Consider the following 22,595-nt stretch of genomic DNA (forward strand, 5'->3'; position numbering starts at 1 on the left):
TTTTGGAATCTTTGTGATCAGACACATAATGTGGTATAGCTTTCAATATCATTGGAACATTTTTTGACCCCTATTCAGTTCTTCAATTGACCCCTACTTGGCCCCCTATTGAAAATTCAAATGGCTAACGTTATTTTTCTAAATTAAGTACCAAAAGGTATATACACAATCAAACTTTGGTGCTTGTAACCGGATTTGAAGGATTCCTCTGCAAATATTCTGTAATCTGCTGCACTAAAACCAAAAAATGTTGGGACACTGTGGAAAATGCTAATTAAATGTTAAAAAGAAAGAAACAAAACACACAGATCTTTACATTTACATTGACTTCTGTTTCATTCTGGACAGTCAGAACCCAAGATATTTCATGTTTTTGTGGTTAATCTCATTTCATTTGTTAATATACATCTATTCCTGCAGACCTGCAACATCATATGAAAAAATCTGGACAGGGACAATTTAATCTAAATATAATGATTAAATCATCACTTTTCCAGCAAATAGTCTTGAGACAAGTCAGGAGATGGATATATGAACATTTCCAAGTCACTGAATATGTCTTGGACTTAAATAACATCTGTATGGTGCTCTGTCAAGTAGGCAGTTCTCAAAAATTGAATGACCATGCTATGAGACTAGTGAAGGAAGCCAACAAGATGGAAATGAAGACCAGATATATTCAGTGACTTGGAAAGTTTCATGTATCCATCCCCTGACTTGTCTCAAGAAAACTGGCTGTATAATTTAATCCTTTGACAAATTGCCCAGTCCCGACTTGTGTTGCAGGTCTTCAATACAGGAATGGATGTATATTAAAAAGTGAAATCAAGTTGACCACACAACAACACAAAATATCTTGCGTTCATACCATCTGCATTAAAATAGTCAAAGTAAATGTGAAGGGTTTGTTTGTTTTTGGTGGTGGGGTGTGTGTTTGTTTTTTATGTACTTGATTTTGTTTGATGATTTTGTTACGTCCTTGGCGAACGTAACAAAATCATCAACTTTTATTTATTTGTTTGTCTATCTCTTGGCAGGATTACATCAAAACTACTGCACGGATTTTGACAAAATGTTCAACACAGATACATATTTGGCCATGGAACACTCCAGTGAATTTTGGAGGTGATCTGGATCCGGATCCGGATTCTGGATCAAGTTTTACTTTATATAGGCGTTGAAGGATTTCTTCAAACCTACTTCACAGATTCTCACCAAATTTGCACCACAGATAGATATGGGATGGTATGGAAGACTCCACTAAATTTTGAAGGTGATCTGGATCTGGATTCTGGATGAAGATGCAATTTATATATGCTTTTAAGTATTATGTCAATACTACTTCACGTATTCTCACTAAATTTTCACCACAGATAGATATGAGGCCATGAAAGAATCCATTAAATTTTGGAGGTGATCCAGATCCGAATCCGGATTCTGGATCAAGATTTCACTTTTTATAGGCTTTGAAGGAGTACATCAGAACTACTTCACAAATTCTCACCGAATTTGCACCACAGATAGATATTAGGGTATGGAAGACTCCACTGAATTCCGGAGGTAATATGGATCTGGATTCTGGATCAAGATTGAATTCATATAGGCTTTGAAGTATTACGTCAATACTACTTCACGGATTCTCACCAAATGTTCACCACAGATAGATATGAGGCCATGAAAGAATCCATTAAATTTTGGAGGCAATTACATCTGAACTACTTCACAGATTCTTACCGAATTCGCACCACAGATAGACATTAGGACATAGAAGACCAGATCCAAATTGGTGGACATCAAAATTCTCTGATTGCTCTTGTTTTGCTTTGCTTTTTGCATTATCCATAATAGCCCAACTTTTTCTGATTTGGGGTTGTAATTAGGTTCACAATCCCTCCTAATAAAAATAAATTTATTGCAACATGCCTGATGACAAGACTTATCAGCAATTTCTGGATGAAAAGAGATGTGGTTTTGGCATTTATTGGAAGTCTTCAGCACCAGTAACCTCACATCCTCGACAAATGGTACAGTTTGGGGAAGTAACATTGAATTTTATGGTCATCAACACAAATGTTATGTTTAGTGCATTGTTTTACAGAATCCCAAGAGGAATTAAAACATTATTTGTACATTAAAGAAACAACATAGCTAGTTGAGTGACGCTAACCAGCAGTGTCTTCTCCAGAATCCCATTATGGGCACTGTCAGATTCTGCCTTTCTGCCTACCACTTGACTTCTGAGACAAATAACTTCTATAAGTCTGCCTGCCTTGGGCCATTTCAGCTAAAATTACCCCACCACGCTCTCAAACTGTGGTGGAAAACATTGAACCATCCGCAGAGCTACCGCACATCCACACTCCTCCTCTCCCCTCTTCTGGTCTCCCTCCCTCTTGGCTCTCCTTCTTTTTCTGGTGACAGAGGCATTTTGTTTGACGCAAGAAATGGTTGCCGGGTGAAGTCATGCCGCGGTAGCCGCTGGCAGAGTTGGTGGAACTTAGAGCTCTGTGTGTGTGTGTGTGTGTGTGTGTGTGTGTGTGTGTGTGTGTGTGTGTGTGTGTGTGTGTGTGTTTATAGATGAGGAGTCGGCACAGGCCAATGTCAGCACTACGGCAAGGCTGTAATCAGGCCCACCACAGAACATGTGCCTGGGCAGTGCCGTGCTCACCGCAGGAAGCAACCGCCTAGCAAAGGACAAAGGAAAAGACAGAAACAAAAGAGACAGAGTAAAAGCGAGAGAGCAAGAAATGGAAACCCGAGGACCTCCCTTTTAGCAAAGAGTGTTAAATGGCTCCCCGGGGAAGCTGGTCATTGCTTCTGCTGAGGTGCCGTGACTTCTGGAAACCAGTCTGAAGCGTGTGTCTCAATTTGTAGTCGTCAGAAACTGTGTGCACTGTCAGATGTACTACAGAGCAGGATTTCTATTGTAAATATGTGTTGTCGTCCAGCATGTAGATCCTGGTAGACAGGAGGAGACTGGTGGAAAACTAATGTGGAGTCGAGTCAGAGTTTTGGAACATGGACCAGGATGGCATCAATAGAGGTAGAGGGATCCAAAGTCCAGATTAACATCAGACCTGAGTCAAAATTTGCAAATATTGCTTGTGGTTGGTCTACTTTTGGTTTAGTTGAAAGTTCTTGTGGCAAATGCAATAAAGAGCTGTCTTTGCTTTGTTTAGTCAAGATTGAAATAGGTTTGGCCCATGTGCGCCTGCTGGTTTGACACTGGACTGCTGCCTTTTTGGAAAAACTATTCTTTTCTGCTTTTTTCCCCTTTGCTTTCTCTTTCATGTGGCTCTATTTGTAGTGTGCACACTAGTGCATTGTGCCCTGCTGAAATGCTTTATTCCTTTATTTTTCATCATAGGAGCATGGAACTGGGTTTTGCATAAAAACCTGCCCATCAAAACAAAAAAGACTAAATCTAACATGGAACAAGAAAAGCAGTACTTAAGGCACCAGTATACATCAAAAGTGGGACTTTCTCAGAAAAAAAGGCACACCTTTCAAGGTTACCGCCACTAAGGCTGAAGTTATTTAGCGGCTCTCTACTGAGTCACAAAAGAGAAATTTTGGTCTTTTCTACATCTGATCCCTGTTTGTTCCACAGTTGGTACAAACTGCACATGACTGAAACCCCATTCTCACGGGCTATGACAATGACAAAGTAGCGTGTCACATGGCTGACCACAAATGCAATCTAGCATATATTTTGATGACGTAGCATGCCAGCTAGTGCGCAAAGTGATGACATAACACACTGGGCTTTGATCATGCAACACCCATAGAAACCGTAGCATGCACAGTTTATGACTTTTGCATAACAAAATGCAAGGGATTACCAAAATATGTCAAAGGTTGCTACAGAAAAAAAAAAAACTCATCTCCCTTTTTGCTCTGGGTCACTAGTGCATATCCAATATGGATTTGCATGTCATATGCTCCATGTCAGACAACTTTCCTGGTACAACCACCAACCTTCTGTTTTAAAATCAAGTGCAGTGACCCACTTGGCCATCTTTATAATGATGAACATTCCTCTATCACTGAAATAATACCACAACACAAGGAAAGGGAAAAGTTTCAAATCATGACATCTTGTTAAAATCAGCAAAAGTGGTAGTTTAACACCGTCGATGGGCACGTATAAGATTTTATTTGGGTTCACCAGGTACAGTGCCCTCCAAAAGTACTGGGCCACTTGATATTTCGCACATTTTAATTTGTTTATCCCATTACAGATACAAAATTTAAATCAGGCTTCTCAAGACAAAAATTGCTAAAATTATCTTCCTTAAAGCAAATGTCTACTACTTGATATAAATTAAATAAAAATATAAAAGGCAAGATGATGGGTTGTAGGAGTAACGGGCCATTTTGGTATAACACCTGTAAATAATCCGTTTTATTGACAGTTTTCTTCACACAAGTCAAGGGATGGATACATGAACATTTCCAAGTCACTGAATATGTCTTGAACTTTATTTCCATCATTTATGAAGAAATACAAACAGTATGGCACTCTATGGTAAATCTGTGTGGAGTAGACAGTTCTCAAAAACTGAGCCACTGTGCAAGAAGTAGTTGCGTGAGGAAAGCCACCAAGACACCCAGACAACCCAGGAGAAGTTATGGGCTTCTGTGCCTGAAGAAGAAGTTATGCATAGTGCATGTTTTGCATTTTGTATCACCAGTTACACAGCTTCATGATGAAGTGGTATAGAGGAGGGTTTTCTTTCAACAAAACATCAAATCTAGGCTTGCATCTCAGATGTACCTTCTGGCAAATTGTAGCTAAACTTTCAGGTCGTCTTTACCACTTCAGTTTTTTTTTCTATTGTGAAGCCTGATTTCCTTTTTGTATTTGAAATGGCATAAAAAATTAAAATTTGTGAAATATGAAGCGGCCCAGCACCTCTGGAGAGCACTGTACCTCTGTAACTACTGTAGTATGTTGCAAGCATGTATGAACTAACATTAGCAAAACATGAACTTTATTGTCAAAAACGTGAAACGTGGCTCTGTTTTATATTTGTATATCTTTATATCTTTTGCTGTTTTTATCTTATCATTTTTGCACTGCTAGATATACTAAAGCAGCATGGCGGGGAAAGTGGTTAGCACTGTTTTCTCACAGCAAGCAGCTGGTGCGATCGTTTCCCACCTCGTTCTTTCTGTGTGGAGTTTACGTGGGTTCCCACCAGGTGTTCTGACTTCCTTCCACTTCCAAAACCATGCAGGTTAGGTGACTTGGAAACTGAATTGATCATAGGTGTGAGTGAGTTTGTGTATATATATGGCCCTGTGATAGACTGGCTTCCTCTCCAGGGTGTACCGAGCCTCTCGCCCTATGACTGCTACACTGTTAAACCGAACACGCCATTTTAATACAATAATTAAGTTAATGTAACTCAAACTTTGAAAAAAGTTATAGTCACTCATTTCCATTAATTAAACTAACTCAAAAATTAATTGTTGTCATAACAACTCAGTTCGTTTAAGTGCATTTAAAGTTTTGGGGCATTTAAGTGTTGGTGATGTATTTCCAGTGCAGTCCATTCACTCATTTTAAATGAGTTTATGCAGGTGTCGCTGTGCATATGCAGTTCGTAAACCTCACTCCCAACAGCTCAAAAGAGTTCTCTGGTCACAAGGCCAGAGTGCTGGGTTTTAGCCTTCTGGTTCGAGAGTCCGACTTCCATGCCAGAGATTGTGAGCTCGCGTCTTGAGGGGAGTGAATGGGCAGAGTCATAACAACACAACCGTTAGCAGCTGCTACATTTATACCATTATGAAAAACTGCAAGTTCTGTTCATGGGCTACCATTTAGCATTTTATACATAAATTAGATTTACATACATTTAATTAACTATAAATTGTTAAGTTACTAAAACTTTAACAATTCAGTTTTTGAAAATTATTTTATTTAAGTTGACAAACTCAAATGGTTTAAGACAATCGGTTTCCTCAAATGGTTTGAGTTCAACTAACTCACTGAGTTTTACAGTGTATGATACGTAGGCTCCTGCAACTCTTAACTGTAATAAGCAGGTATAAAAAACAAATGAATCAATACAACCACATAGGTGAGCTAGCTCTGGCTAATTCTTGAATGTATGATTCTTTCAGTGCTTCCAGTCAGCTTATTCTCACAAACAATAGTAGTAAAATTCTTTTTAAAAAGGAATTGCTCAAAAAAATTCATGCATATTCATCTCCCAAGTATTTTCCATCACCAACACTAAGATCCAAGCAAAACCAAAAAGTGGTAAGTCCTCCTTTTCCTTATTATTATTGACCATTTTATCTTTTTATTCATTTCTGAATGTTTTCAGCAAAATTCCTAGGAATATACATGAAATGTAGTATTTAACATTTCCTGTCATACCATACAAAATGGGAATATGTTGCTCCAATTCTTCTTGTTTGTTGTCAACGTGTTACTATTCTGAAACTTTGCACAGAAACACTTTGCCAGGTCACCTCATGTCACCAAGTACTCATGGAAATATATTAGTCAGTGTAAAGATGTGTGGGGAAATTCGCTTTTTGTGGAAAATCTGAAGGAATAATGTCTTTCTTTGACTTGTAATGAGGGTTACAGTTAAGACGAGCGTAAAGGTTAGGGTGAGACAGGATTAGGGTCGCTCTTAAAACACTGACTACAACAGACTTGAAACACGATTATTATATGCGCACACAAAAAGACAGTGTTTCTCTGCCATTCTGTGCCCCCTACTGGCACGAACTGGCAAATTAAAAGCTCTTCTCAGTGATGTTCCATTGCCCCTTCATTTCCTTACATGTCATTTGAAGTACAGCGAACCTCTAAGGCAGAAAAGTGGGAAGACTGATAGAAAACAGGTGTTGGGATAATGATTTATTATGTGACAGAGACGAGGAACTGGAAGCCAATTAAAAACAACTTAAAGCATCAAAGGTGTAACGTCTCGTCTCTTCAGAGGAGCTCTGCATTTGCTTTAAACTCAATGGTATAAAAAAGTGGCACAGAAGGAAACCAGAGACAGATCGTTTTTACTTTCATTGTGTCATGAACCCAAAACTGTTTCTGAATGTATACGTATTTCTAAATTTAAGAGACACCCGACTCTTTATGTTCTGCCTGGTTGCTCCCCTTGCTGGCGGCAGCCTTTCTCCGCCGTGTTGTTATGGTAACACTCTAAACAAGTGAGTTTTTTTTGTTTAATCGACAGTGGATGGAGCTCATTACCGCGGTTATAGCTAGCACGGCACCAGCGACGCCTGCCTCCAGCTGACCCGTAACCGTTTACTGTCTCCTCCCGGACCAATCAACTTTGACATTCTCCTCTCCCTCAGAGTCCCCTCTCTCCTCCATCTTTCTTTCTGCTTTCTTTCTCCAGATGTCACTGTGCGCCGATAGAGCTGTCACTCACCCTTGTTCAGTTATTTCTCCGTCCCTCCCTCTGCTTTTCACCATCCCTCCTATTCATAGCCTTTGACACTCCCCTCCACCCTTCCACCCCTCGAGGCTCCAACCCCAAAGAAGTAGACAGTCAGCAGTCTATTTGCAGGTGCCAGACGTAGCTTTGTACTATTATAATGTGTATCATTCAGGCTTCAAATACGGCTACATTACGTCGACCTTTAATCAAGACTTGGAGCCGACTGAGCAGTCGGTTTCACAGGCTGTCTTCCTACAAAAACCAAACCCACTACACAGCCAAGATAAACTCAGAGACAATAATTTGCTCCTTACTATCCTTCTTCCACGCTTATTCTTCTCTACGCACCAAGAGAAACTACAGATAAATAAACTGCAATATACTGCATTTGTTCACATATGTGTAGACACGTCACACACATTTCCATTACGCAGAATGAACACCAGCAAGACATGCAGTCAATAACAAAGTCAACGTTTTTGTCCAAATATGTGAAAAAAATGTTGAAAGGAAAATGCAAAGAGTGAAGAAAAAAATTGTTGCTGTGATTTATGTGCGCTTTTTGTTCAAACGTATTCACTAAATTGTTCCTTAAAGGTTAATTCTGTTTCATTACCTCACTTTTTCTGTTGAGTTTTAGTTTTGTGTGTTGTTGTATATTTACCCCACACACACATGTGGAGGTATTCTTTTTGGTTCTGTGTGTCCATTTCACTCTGCTCAGCGTGCTGCTCTCATTGGAGTGACATCTCTGCTATTTTGGCATTGTGGGATAGCGCGCCAGACTACTTTCTCCTGATCCAGCGCTGAATTTGCAGACATGAGAAGTGTGAGTATTGACTTACGATCATTTAGGAGTAAAAACATTTAAGATACACAAGTTCTTGTGCCAAATATACTCCTCATGTTTTTATTACCCATGAAAAACGCACTGTCATGGAAGGTCAGGGATCTACTGCTTGCGCAGGAATTCATCAAGCACGTCAGCCGCGGGCGCATACCAACACAGAATACCCCAAACTGGTTAGTTGTTTGGCCAAAATGAAATTGTCCACTGTTAGCTTGCTATAAGCTAAGCTAGTGGCGCTCCATCTGTCTGTCCATGTATGAATTAATTAACTCCAAGACATATGATCTATTTTGGACCAAACACGGTAGAATGTTTGCAAGTTAGCCAAGGACAACATGATTTGATTTTGAAGTTGGAGTTGGGTGGTGTCTCAGCTAGAATTCACAGGCCAAAGTCACAATCTGTGCCAATTTGCTTATATATAGAGAATATTTGGAATGGCTATTAAAATGAATTTTTTACAGATACACCTATGGCTACTGTGAAACACTAATATGACACATGATCTTTTACTTCTGAAGATGTAAGTGCTATATAAGCCCATAGGTCTGTTGGTGCTGGTGTTTATTCCTGGAGTCAATAGTGTGAAGGGGATGAGAGTCTACGACTCCCCTAGACAGGAGGTCAGTACATCACACATCACTTCCGCAACCAAGGCTGGTACACATTAACAGATGGATGGACTGAGATAATGCAGATGAAGTGTCTGGTCCAAGTACACAGACAGGTAGCGTGATCAAGAACTGAACCCAAGTCTAGACATTGGTAGACCAACTTCTGTCCCACTGAGCTACGTGCGCTATGTCCTTAGGCCACCTTGAACTGTCAAAGGCAAGGTCATAAGAGTTTAACTCAAACAATTTGGAGTCAATATGGATGGATGGATGGATGGATGGATGGATGGATGGATGGATGGATGGATGGATGGATGGATGGATGGATGGATGGATGGATGGATGGATGGATGGATGGATGGATGGATGGATGGATGGATGGATTGTGTGTTCTTCAGAAGGAATGTGGTTCAGTTTGGGACAGAACTAATCAAATGTCAAGGCCACACAGAATTACTATTAGTACTAGTACTATTAGCACTAGAATACACTTGAAAAGTCCATACAGTAGCTCCGCCAAGGCCACGTATGTTCCACAGAATATATTCCAGATCAAATTCAAAGTAAAACCTCATTATCCATCTGTTCATCAACATGCTCTCACAATTTTTTTAGTTCAATGTTGCGCTGTGTAAAACATTCTTTTTTTATCTCAATTTCTGAATATATTCTGGATGTCCTCCAAAACTGAATGCCTTATTTCCAGGGAATATTATCTATCTGCTCACCAAATCTTATTTAAATTACTGCATTTACCTGTTGAGGCATCCTGCTATTGGACAAAGGTGTAAACATTACACGTCTGCAGGTAAGAGAGGAGTCTCACAACTACCTCATAAATAGTACGATGCTTACTGTAAGTCTACAGGTGGACAGGGAAGACCAACCCACCGGGTCATACAGAGAGCAGTGGTGTGTGAGAGCCTTGATGTTTGTGATGAATTTCAGTGATCCATGATAGAGCGCATCCTGCATGTGTGGACACTGTGCATGCAAATACAGTACACAACATCTCCACTGTCAAGAACACACATAATAATACTATGGAAGTAAATCTGTGCCATCGTTTGAATTTGAATTTTTAAGGTTGAATTTTTTAGCATCAAAATATTCTGCCTCAAAAACGTCAACCTAAAAAAACAACCTCAAAAAATTCAACCTCAAAAAAAAAAAAAAATCAACCTAAAAAAATTTCAACCTTAAAAATTCAACCTAAAACAATTCAACCTCAAAAAATAGAAAAGCAGGGAGAAGCAATCGATCCCTGTCTCAATCATCCAACCTTCAGCAATGTACCACGTCGTCTTCTTTTGATTTAGTCTCGGTGTCACATGACCAATGGAGCAAAATGTGATTGGCTGAACGTTGGATAATTGAGACAGGGATTGATTTCGTCTCCCTGCTTTTCGATTTTTTGAGGGTGAATTTTTTTTTTTTTTTTAGGTTGATTTTTTTTTTTTTTTTTAGGTTCAATTTTTGAGGGTGAATATTTTGATGCTAAACAAATTCAACCTTAAAAATTCAAAATAAATCTTCTTCAATTCAATTATAGATTATTCAATTTCAATTTTCTTTCAATTTATTTTAATTTACGTATATAGCGCCAGAGCATAACAGAGTTGCCTCAAGGCACTTCACACAGATTATTATTATTATTATTATTACATTATTGTCGTTATTCATTATAGATTATTAGTAGTAGTAGTAGTATTGTTGTTGTTGTTGTTATTCATACCCTGCTGTATCAGTCACAGAAAGCAATGGAAAAGGGAAAATGAATAAATAATATAAAAAAAAAAAAAATCTGGGTTCCCTTTTAAGTGAGAGCGGTTTGTGGCTGTATAGATGAAAAATGTGCACAAACACACATGCACATGCACACACCCACACGGTAGAACACAGTGGCTATTTCAGTGAGCCTCGGCAGCCGCAGGCCAGCTGGAAGCTCAGTAAGCGTAAGGTGATATTCAACAATGCCACTAACTGGCCAGGCCTCTCGTCTGTACACCAGCTATAATGACATTAACATGGCCAAAGCCGGTGCTGAGCCAGGACACACACGCACAACAACAAGGATCGCTTTCACTTCGTACATAAATGACTATGTTGGAAATTAATGCTGTAGCCCATAAATACACAACGTGAAACACACACAAAAGTGCACTTACAGGCATAATGTTTTCGATCAGGCATTGACGACACTTATTGGGATGTTTCATTTCTTCCAAAGGGATCAATATGCGTTTGGTAACACAATGTTTAAAAGAAACGGTCTGAGTTCTGATGTTTCACGGGGGAGGGTTTGAGTCCCTAAATTGTACCACGAACAGAAAACAACACACAAATCCAAGGTAAAGAAAAAGTCTCTTTGCTCCTCGAGGTGGAACGGGTGAGTCACACTTGCAGCATCCAGCAAGTTCCATCCATGAATTGTTTAAGACAGAGCAAAGCCTTAGAGCGCCTCAGAAGAAGAAGAAGAAAAAAACTGCTCCATCCCAATAAAAAAAATATGTATTTAGTCTTATGAGAAAGAGTCTTTCAGCTCCAGTTGTTAGGTAACGAAAAACAAACTGACAACAAACACAGAGGCCTTCTGTCTTCCATGAACCGGAAACAATTACTTAGAGACTTTCCAAATGAGCTTTTTATTAGGAGGCATGGAGCAATAAACCAAATTACTGCATGGCTTTGGTTTTGTTCTTGTAAAGCTGGAAAATATAGAGTGTGCAGAGCGTGTACAGGTCTCACAGCAATAAAGAAAAAAAAATCACCTTAAAGTGCGATTTCAAAGCTGTTTTTAGAACAAACTTACGTGATAACACTGACACGATGTTTTTACTGGACATCCACAGACAGCTCGCATTAAATTTTAATAATCAACAATTTATTAGCACAGGCTGTTTTATTATTTATATTTATGGGGTTCTCAGTGTTTACTAGTATAAAGACTTATGAAAGAAAATCTGCTTGGGACTGGTGATAAGTACATCAGCGGTAGATTGTGTCAGATTTGGGATGTTTTCCTCCTGACGATGCAAGGCAAACAAGTCCAAAAATTCAAAACAGCAGATCCTTTGGAGTGCACCACTTACGACGTACTTGGGGGCTGGTGGGTTCAAAGTCTCCTCCCCTAAAATATTCATGAGTTCCTCTCCTCCTCCTTCGACTCTTCCTTGCATGCAACATGGGATCAACAGTGCCAGTCTAATCATGTTCACCACAGTACCAAATGTATGATCCATGGAACCTGAGATTGGCTAATCAGACTGTTTGAAGATGTTTTGGAATATAGATTTCCCTCTAGATATGAGATTCTTCTCTGCCTTCATTCACACAGGGCCACAACAGCATCCCTTCCTCAAATAAGACCAATTAACTGGGTAAAACCCCCAAGACCTGGCTCTCCCTGCAGGGTCATGCACACAACTAGGCATAGACACCAAGACCATCACTTTCCACTGGCTCCGGCTGCTCCATCTTCTTCTTCTTCTGGGTGGGCGTGCAGATGAGAGCAACTCAAGCCAAATGACAGCAAATATAATCCATTAATGCAATTTAAACTCATCATGAGCAGTTTTATTTTTCTTTCAAAATTAAGAGGCGAGGAAAATCCTTAGACTGTGTATACGTGGGATAAACCCTCAGTGACATCACCAGTAGGTTTTCTTGAAGACACTTGAAAGAACCACATTGAAGCTCAAAAGGCACTGCTTTGGGTGTCACCATACTGACAGAATAGACAGACAGACATACTCTGCCTGTGTCCAAGCCAGTCTACAACTCAGTGAAGAGGTGGAGCACAAATAGACATATTATTACTATATTTGTAATTCAAAGCAGCTAGAAGTCTCTGCTGCTGATTATTCAAATCCCTTCCCTGTTCCACCACCACTAGTGTTTGAGCAGTTACTTTGAAAAAGTTATCCAATTAATGATTACTCCTTGAAAAAGTAAGTTACTTTCAGCAGCTGGCAACAACAACCCCCTGCCACCTCAACATGAAAATGATAACCAGTTTTGCAAATGCTCACTTTTTTTGAATGTATTTATATATTATTATTATTTTTATTTATTTTTTTTATTTTTTTGCAGACTTTTTCTTTTTTACTGTCACTTTTGATACTCTGTGTGCTTCTTACCCTGTGTGCTGCTGTAAAATGCTGCTGGAACCTCAGTTTCCCTGAGGGAGTCTTCCCAAGGGATGAGCAAACTTCCATCTAATCTAATGTCCTGACATTTTAAGTTGAACTTAAATACTATTTCCTGAAAAAAAGTATTTGTAAAACATGAAATAAAGTCAGTCTTTCTTTACTTTAATGAACATAAATAATTGTTTTCTAAAAAATAAAATAAAGACAGTATTTCTTGACCTCATATTTAACCACTGACAGCACTGCAACGGTAAAACTTACAATTTATAATCTACATTAAACAATTAAATTATTTCTACCATTTTTCCTAACATTTAAATTCTTTCTAAACATTTTAGTTGTTGAAATTATTACTATTATTATTAGTAGTAGTAGTAGCAGTATGAAAAAAATCTTCAAAAGTGGACCTTTAATCCAAGGCTGTTGTGGGGAGCTTCGCCCCCCCCCCACCCCTCCACCCCATGCCCCCTTTCCACCTGGATTCAACCCTGATTTGCCATCTGAACAGGAAGAATGGACAACATCTATTTATGCAGAAGGCACAACCAGATTGACACGTAAAAAAGTTTTATCTGCATTTTTTACGTCATGTCATCCTCAGAAAGAGACTTCAGGCGCATCTGTGTGGAAAAAGAGCATGAGTATTTGTTGTTATTGCGTCAAGGGTCTTCACCTGTTTTTAGCAAGGACACTCAGAGCAGCAGAATTTTAAAGAAAAACAATGCGTAAAAATATCTTTGTAAAGCTCAGTGCAGGTGTGCTGCCGTCACCGCGCTTTGAGAGATAACGAATGTTTTTCAACTCAGAGCCGCTGCTTTTTTTTCTTTTAAACTCTGCCGCTCTGAGTGTACTCTCTAAAAACAGGTGAAGACTCTTGACAATACAATACAGTCTGTACTTCTTAACAGTTGATATACAGTGCCCTCCAAAAGTATTGGGATATTTCACACATTTTAAATTGATTATGTCATTTCAAATACAAAAAATAAATCAGGCTTCTCAATATAAAAATTTTGAAAATTATCTTTTTAAACTCAAACTCAAAGCAAATCTCTACAACTTGATATAAATGTGTTAAAAGTATAAAAGCCAAGATGATGGGTTGCATAATGGAACTCTTTGGTATAATACCTGTAAATAATCAGTTTTATTGGCAGTTTTTTTCAGACAAGTCAGGAGATGGATACATGAACATTTCCAAGTTACTGAATATGTCTTGGATTTTATTTGCATCAGTTATTAAGAAATACAAACAGTTTGGCACTCTATGGTAAATCTGTATAGAGTAGACAGTTCTCAAAAACTGAGTGACTGTGCAAGAAGGAGAAGCGTGAGGAAAGCCACCAAGACACCCAGACAACCCAGAAGAAGTTACAGGCTTCAGTTGTGATTGGAGAAATTGTGCATAGTGCATGTTTTGCATTTTGTGTCCCCAGTTATACAGCTTCATGATGAAGTAGTACAGAGGAGGATTTTCTTAAAAAGAAGACCTGAAAGTTCAGCTACAATTTGGCAGAAGGTACATCTGAGATGTAAGCCTGGATTTGATGTTTTGATAAAAGAAAATCCTTCTCTGCTCCACTTCAACATGAAGCTGTATAACTGGTGATACAAAACACTTGTCTAAATAAACCTGGCTGTAAAAGTCATGATTTAATAGGGCTTTCATAGCAAAGTGGACAAATGTATATGTACACACCACTTTTAATTTTTTGAGTTTGTTAAAAAGTTGTTGTCCTTGTTCATGTCATCATTTTGGTCTATTCTGTGTAACTCCATTGCATAAAATGAAAATAAAAATCTATTTAAACTGCAGCTTATCATGAATACACAAAAACGGAATACAGATGGGTGTCAGTATTTAGTATAGTGAGTTTTCAATGTTGTGAATTCTTAGAGGTGAAGAAAATAAAGATCCTCAACCCACCAGCTACTGGCCAAAAGCCTATCTCTGATTTTCTCTAGATTGGTGGTTCTGTACTTAAGAACATCTGAAGCGTCTTCTACTTGGGCAGTTGCCTTGCCACAACAGCGAACACTGATGCTGAGATAGAACATCTTCTCCAGGCTGCCAGGTATGCTTTTAGCCAGATGCATGTTGGAGTTTTCGACGAGAGCAGTATTCGGACAATACCAAAATACTAGTGTACAAGGCGGTTGTGCTACCCTCTCTCTTATACAGCTCAAAATCTGGACCACTTACAGATGTCACATTAAGGCCCTTAAAAAATATCATCAGTGTGGTCTCCACAGTATTCTGGGCGTTAATTAGCTGGCAAGATCGAAGGACAGCATTCCGGAAGAGGCTAACTGTACAAGCATTGAAGCCATGGTGATCCAAAATCAACCCCGCTGGCCAGGACATGTCCTCAGGATGGTAGTTTCCCACATTCCTAACCAAGTCCTCTATGGTAAACCCGGCTTGAGTGCAAGGTCTCAAGGTGGACAGAGAACACGTTTCGAGGACTATCTTCAAGCATCCTTGAAATTATGTAACGTCAGCATGGGTGGTGGGGAGGAATTTGCTCTTGACAGAACCAGATGGAGAAAGGCTGTCTGAGAGGGTGTAGTATGTTTTGAGAAAGAGAGGCATCGCAAGACTGAGAAGAAACACCTATGGTGCAATGAATGTGCTGTGTGCGCCAGAATCTGCGCCTCTTGCATTAGACTTGTTCATCACCAGAGAGCGCACAAGCAATGAATTCTTGTGGACAATCTTACTCCTTTCACAGGGGGATTCCTGATAAGATAAGTGAGTTTGAGATGTTGTGACTTTTTATACAGTAGGTGCTGAGGCAGCATAAATTGTATTGTCAAACTTTGGTGAACTCTGATTAAAATAGAAGTTGGTGACCAAAGCATGGGTCATGTCTTGGAGCCACTGGTGTTGCTGTATCAAATAGTATCCCCCTCCATACAGATCACTCTTGGTCCCAAATGGCATCCAAACCAGCAGACCAGCAGTCCATCTATATCTCCAGTAAGCAGCCATCTCTGTATCATAGCCACATAATGTAGGTGTTCGTTTGGTGTCCTCCAGTTGATGAGGTCCTGATCTCTCACACATCTGGATCAGGATCAGGAAAATGTGTCTCGACCTCAGTGTCTCAGGTGGTAATGGAAGTAACACGCCCGAGTAACTGCTGGGTTTAACACAAAGTCACTACAGTGGTTCCTACGGGCTGCCCAAACACACCTACCAGAGATGTTATCTCAAGTCAATGGGTAGTGTTCACGTATCACAACTGGAAAAACTGGAATCCAATTGGGCTCACATTCTCCAGTGAAAGTATCTGCATAATCACACACTTCTGTCCATGAAAACTCATGACTTTATAACCTCATAAGTAAACAATGTCTAAACTACAATTGGCTGTCATAGTTAACCATGTTGCAAAATCTTGCTCAAACTTCTTTTAAAAAAAATCAATATACTACTTTGCAAGCAGATATGAAACAACATTTGATTGCAGAAAGTCATACCTTCAGAAAATTGTTAAATTGTTAGCAGCCAAGCTAGCTACCTAGCTATCAAACCAATCCAAGTTACTAATATTAATCACCCAGCTAGCCTAGCATGTAGCTACCTCAGAAAGAACAGATTGTTGGGCTTATTTGTGGAAACAAATTATTTGAATATGTGCCAATTTTGTAGCATTGTAGTAGTTGAGTTAGTTATGTGTGTATGCTGATGAGCACCAAATTGACAATACAATAATGGCTGAAGGACCAATAACAATTCACAAGTTTTTCACTCCACCTATGCACGAGGGCATTTTACATGTGACTGTTGGAGATGTGTCTCCTTATACACCACACAAGTGAAATGTGATTTTGTGTGTCTTTATATTTAACAGTATTTAAGTGATGTGACTGTAAGTGGACGCCTCACTGAAACATGTTTGCATGTGTCATCATTAACAGCATTGTGCAATCTGTCTTCTAACCTTGTTGCCGTTGTTGAGGCTCATGTTGCTGAGTGCAGACAGTTTGGCTTCCAGGCTCTGGGATCCCGGCTGCTGCTGCTGCTGTTGATGATGAAGCTGCTCCCTCTGGATCTGCTCCCTCATGCTCTTGGCTTCTTGGATGGCTTTCATCACAGCGTCCTGGTCCCCAAACAGTGCAGTGGAATTTAGGCTGGATAGGATGTCTATGACAGGAGAAGAAGGAAGGACAGAGACAACTGCCTTCACTTTGACTGATACGGCAAGCATGTGTGTTTAACACTAAACACAAAGGGTTAATACTGTCTTTATTATCAGCTTTGATTTGTGCAACTGTTGATTGCCAGTGGACAGAAGAGAATGTTCTTTCCAGATGGTTTATGCATTTAATTTCCATCAATTTCAGACAGCTAAGAAAACAGCAATAGCTATGCTCATAATAATGGTTAAAAGTGTGCGTAGATCATTTTAGAAATGGTGTGTTCAGCATTTTTTACGTGATTAAAAGAGTACATAGCAGGCACTGGTCATTGATAGTTGCTCACATCTTTCATCTGGTTGTATTAATCCAAAGACCCTAATACCTTGACTTCTTGAAAATTGAAAGCACTTGAAGAACGTTTCCTCATTTGTCAGAAAACTGAGGCATTACTCATTAATCAAAATGAACAAAGAACTAATAACTGGTCCAAGAGTCTCCATGAACAAACTGTTTTAAATGGGGTCTTATTATCTAAAACCTGTTTATATCAATGGTACAGACTCCAAACCTGCACACATTTCATCTCCCCCTCAAAACCACTGATGTATATCTACATTTACTGTAATGTATGGCTGCAGCCTCATGTTATCATCCTCAAAGCCTGACAATTCATTGACTGATCAAATCATCTATTGACTCATTTTTGCACAAAAAGCAAAATTTAAGACTGAAATAACTTGTTGGAAGGCTCATTCTCACTTTGATGGATATCCATCCCTGGTGGTTATAGTCTATAACCATCACAAACAACTGTTTGAAGATCAAGGGTCCCCAAGACTGTCATTTATATAACGCCTGAATAATAGATCCTTGCCATTTGATTGGTTGTTTGTATGTCACATGATATTGATCATTCATGCCATTTGCATTGTCCTCCATTTGGTGTGCAATTTTGGTTCCATTTAGCATCCATATGTTTTGTACCATTGCACACTGCGACCACTGTGCATGCGCGCATTAGCGGCAACGGCACTTAGCAGCTTATTGACACTGTTTATTCTTCCTAGACAAAAGAAAAAAACAAATCCAGTTCACCGTAAGCCATCTAGAGTCATTTCCAATATCCGCTGGGATGTATCTAGCTAAAGTAGAACTGCTGACAGATGAAGAGCTCGAAAGATTTCTGTTGCAAATTTTCGCTGGATTGAGAAAAGCAGACAGCAGTTGAGTACATGAAGAAGTCAGTGCACGGCATCAGCTATGGACTACATCATCACTCAGGATTGTTTTGAACTATGTTTCTGCAAGTTGACTGAGAACAATTTTGGATTGGATTGGACTGCTATTGAAAATTTGTTTTTGGGTGTTTTAGGAACCTCTTGACATCAAAGGACCAGTGATGCACACCAAAATGTAAGTCCCTTTTCTCTTTTTTATGAATTAATAGGTGTTATATAAAACAAATAATGAATGTTTATGAGTGCAATGGAAAGAAGATCTCATTTGGTGAAAGATAGATTGTTCCATTCAGCGAGGTGAATATTCATTCTATTGCACTCATAAACATTCATTATTTGTATACTAATGCGCAGACTGATGATGTAAAATGATAGAGCTGTAACATACAATGTTCAAAAACAACTATGCTTTTGGGGTGGTGATGGGGAGGTTAAAGGGGGAGGTGATGGTTAAGGTGTTGGGCTTGAGTCCAGAAGATCATGGGTTCAAATCCCCACCTGACTGGAAAATCACTAAGGGCCCTTGGGCAAGGCCTTTAATCCCCTATTGCTAAAGCTCACCATCTAACCATGTCCTTTAGGTCCGTAAGACGTTTTTTTCAGTAAAATGGTTCTTGGGAGCATGAGCATGACTAAAATCTTTTAGGATCTGGGGGGGAGGGGGTTAGATGGTGAGCTTTTCCAGGCATGTGAGAGGCATATAAAGAAAAATGCTTAAAAAGGCAAGGGGTGTGGGGGGGCAGAGCCCCCCTCAGAAGCTGAAAAGTTTTTTTCCATGCTAATGCTCCCCTGAAGCATTTACTCAAAATAAAGTCTGAAGAACCTAAATAATATGGTGAGATGCTGACGAGCTTCACTCATTCATGTCCGCGACATAGGCATATTAGATTTACTCATACAAACAGCAATTGTAAACAAAGAGGTGAATGCAGAGATTCTGTAAGTGGATCTTAATTACTCTTAAGAGTTTACCAATTTTATCTTGACTTAAAGAACACTTTCATATTAACGTTTGTTAAAATTCATCACATTTTTTTATTTTCTTTTGGGGGGAGGGGGTGGCAAGCAAAAAATCAGATAGCCCGCTTTGACGGTTTAGTGATCCAGCAAAGGGTTTATGAAGTCTTCTTGAGTAGGATTTAGCAACCTGTGACTGAAATCCCAAATGTTAAAGCTATACAACATTTCAAATTTCACTACACTGAGAAAAAAAATTATACTGAAATGGTTCATTTTTGAAACCTGTTTCAAAATTACAGTTCATTGTAATGAGGAGAAGATAGGAATTCCATAAAGAACATTTTATTTTCCTTCTTCTTCCCTGTCTGGAGGAATTGGTGCATGTGCACATCCAAGAGCTTGCCCGGAAGTTACCTTTGACCTCGGGTGATGTGAGCACACATAGCGTGCATGCTGACATCCATGAGATGTCAGCATGAAGTGTTGATTTCTAACTAGGTTTTACAAAATATATGAGAAACACATTAGATTTACATGGACATAAGCCGTTTTGGGGCTTTCCCCCATGTTGGATTTGTTTTTCATGTGAACAACCAGGTGACGTCGGCGTGCCTTTCTGTACTCTGACAGGTTGTTACTGTGCACTTTCCAGCGTCCCTCGCACAAGTCGGTAGAAGCCCTCACATGATCTAATATCATCGCTATAATAGACTATATGGTCACTGCCTGTTCTTTTATTAAATTGTTTTGAGGAAATGTGAATTTTGATCATATTGGCCAAGTCATTTTATTAATCCCCTATTTAAAAGCTAATGAATACAATTATAGTGGTGCCAAAGAAAATTATTTTTATGACTTAACCTTAAAAGTTTAAAGTGCCACATACCTTTAAATTGACAAGCACAGATATCCAAACCCTTTGTCTTGCCTTGGAAATGACTGTATACACTTAGAACTAAAGGTCTTCTCAGATACAGAATTTTACATCTGCAATCCTAAACAAATCTGTGGACATTCTGCTTAAACCTGATATTATAAATTAATCACACAGTACTGACTTTTTGGGTGTGTCTCATAGAGCAACCAAGAGTCCAGTTCTAGCCTTCAGTTACATGTATGTAATAGAGACCTAAATGGTCATTAATGTCATGGTTCAGCTGCCCCCCCCAGTTACAGCCCTCTAACCCCCCTGCCACTTTAAGCATTTTTTTAAATGTAGATGTAAATTAAAATTCAAAGTTTTCAGCTAGTTGACAGTAGGGCTGTACAATATGGCCAAATTATAGTATCTCAATATTGTCATATAAATTGTCATGTAAATGTCACTTACAGTATATACATGCTGTCCATACTCTTGAGCTGCTTAGGTGGGTAGGGAGAGTTCCCATGGGATAAAAAAGCTTTTCAACCTACCAAGACCAGGTTCTCAAGACCAGGCACCAAAGTGGCTCTACTCTTTCTTTTTTTTTAAGATATTTCAGTGTACCTTAGTAAACACTAGTAGAGTTCCGCCTTAGATTTGGAATGTATAATAGATGATATACCTTACTGAATTTTCATATGAATATGATAAACGATATGACTATGATTTGACACAAGGTGCACCAACAGTGAAAATTAAAGATTCTTAAACAAAATAGTCATAATACCACACTTATTTTGCACTCATCATAAGGTTAGGATACAGTGCCCTCCAAAAGTATTGGAACACTTGGAATTTCACACATTTTAATTTGTTTATGTCATTTAAATACAAGAAATACAAAAAAATAATTAAAATTTCTAAAAGTATCTTCCTCAAACTCAAACTGAAAGCAAATCTCTAAAACTTGATCAAACCTGTAAATAGTAATCAGTTTTATTGCCAGTTTTCTTTAGACAAATCAGGGGATGGAAACATGAACATTTCAAGTCACTGAATATGTCTGGGCTTTATTTACCAGTTATGAAGAAATACAAACGTTTCTTTCACCAAAACATCAAATCTAGACTGTCATCTCAATTGTACTTTCTGTCAAATGTAGCTGAACTTTCAGGTCTCCTTTTTAAGAAAATCCTCCTCTACACCACATCATCAGGAAGCTGGATTTTAGGTTAATTAATTTATATCATGTTGTAGAGATTTGCTTTCAGTTTGAGTTAAGGAAGATAATTTTAGAAAAAAATGTATTTGAAATGGAATAAACAAATTAAAATCTGAAATATCAAGTGTTTCAATACTTTCGAGAGCAATTGAGAAACACTGAGGAGCAGAATCTTACGTCTCATATATACAAACATCAAATTTAGCACAAATAATCCATAGACATTAACTCTTTAAAAAAAACCTGACTGGCCACTTAAATTTTCAATAGGCAGCCAAGTAGGGGTCAAAATCAGGGGTGGGCAACTTGTTCCAGAAAGGGCCAAGAGGGTGCAGGTTTTCTTTGCAACCACTGATTCCATCTGCTCAAAGTGATATTAATCAGTGAAATCACCTGGAGGAATCGGTGGCTGCAAAGAAAACCTGCACCCTATTGGCCCTTTCTGGAACAAGTTGCCCATCCCTGGTCTAAATTAAAAGATGCTCCAATCATATTGAAAACTACACCACATTATTTGCTTGATCATAAAGATTCCAAAAAGGTATAGTTTGGACAATCTGTGACTGGATGTTATGGAGTTATGAGACAAAAGCAGCAAGAATGGTGACAAAGGTAAGTTTCAGTTTGTACAGGGGTCAAAAGTTAAAGATGCTCCATTTAATTTTGCTCCAGCTGTATTTGTGCTGAATTTGATGCTTGTATCACCATTTGAAAAATTGTTTAAGTTCTCTGCTGCACTAATAAGCCAACAACAATAAGCCACCCGAATTAATAGAGAAATGCTGCTTTTAACAACTTGGACCTCTTTTCTGACATAAAATACGTTTACTCACCAATATAAGTCTCGTCTGTCAATCCAGGAAGTGTTTGACATTTGAACATTTCCTGTTTTACTGTTGGTTTGAATTTTGACACTTCTTGTTTAGGATGCCCTGTACCATGAGTGAGCTTCGCGACACTTTGCTCATATAATTTATGTTTTGATTTTTTTTTTTTTCTTTTGAATTCTCAACTTGTAACATCATAAAGTTCTCCAGTCTCCACACATATTACACCAGTGTGAAGTGGCATAACATTTCTACTGTGTTGTGAAGTGGTGTTTGCAATAAATCTACATTAAGGTCCATA

The 22,595-nt window shown here is 38.8% G+C and overlaps 1 protein-coding gene across 1 annotated transcript in view; it reads right to left on the reverse strand.

The window, feature by feature from the left end:
* The window catches only part of LOC117515355 (transcription factor SOX-6-like), a 420,160-nt gene that overhangs the window by 45,826 nt on the left and 351,739 nt on the right, over positions 1-22,595 (reverse strand). The window contains exon 13 of the mRNA XM_034175874.1: positions 16,987-17,189. Within this exon, the coding sequence (XP_034031765.1) occupies positions 16,987-17,189 (203 nt within the window). The remainder of the gene's footprint in view (positions 1-16,986; positions 17,190-22,595) is intronic.

Source organism: Thalassophryne amazonica, chromosome 8, assembly GCF_902500255.1.
Source record: "Thalassophryne amazonica chromosome 8, fThaAma1.1, whole genome shotgun sequence".
NCBI lineage: Eukaryota > Metazoa > Chordata > Actinopteri > Batrachoidiformes > Batrachoididae > Thalassophryne > Thalassophryne amazonica.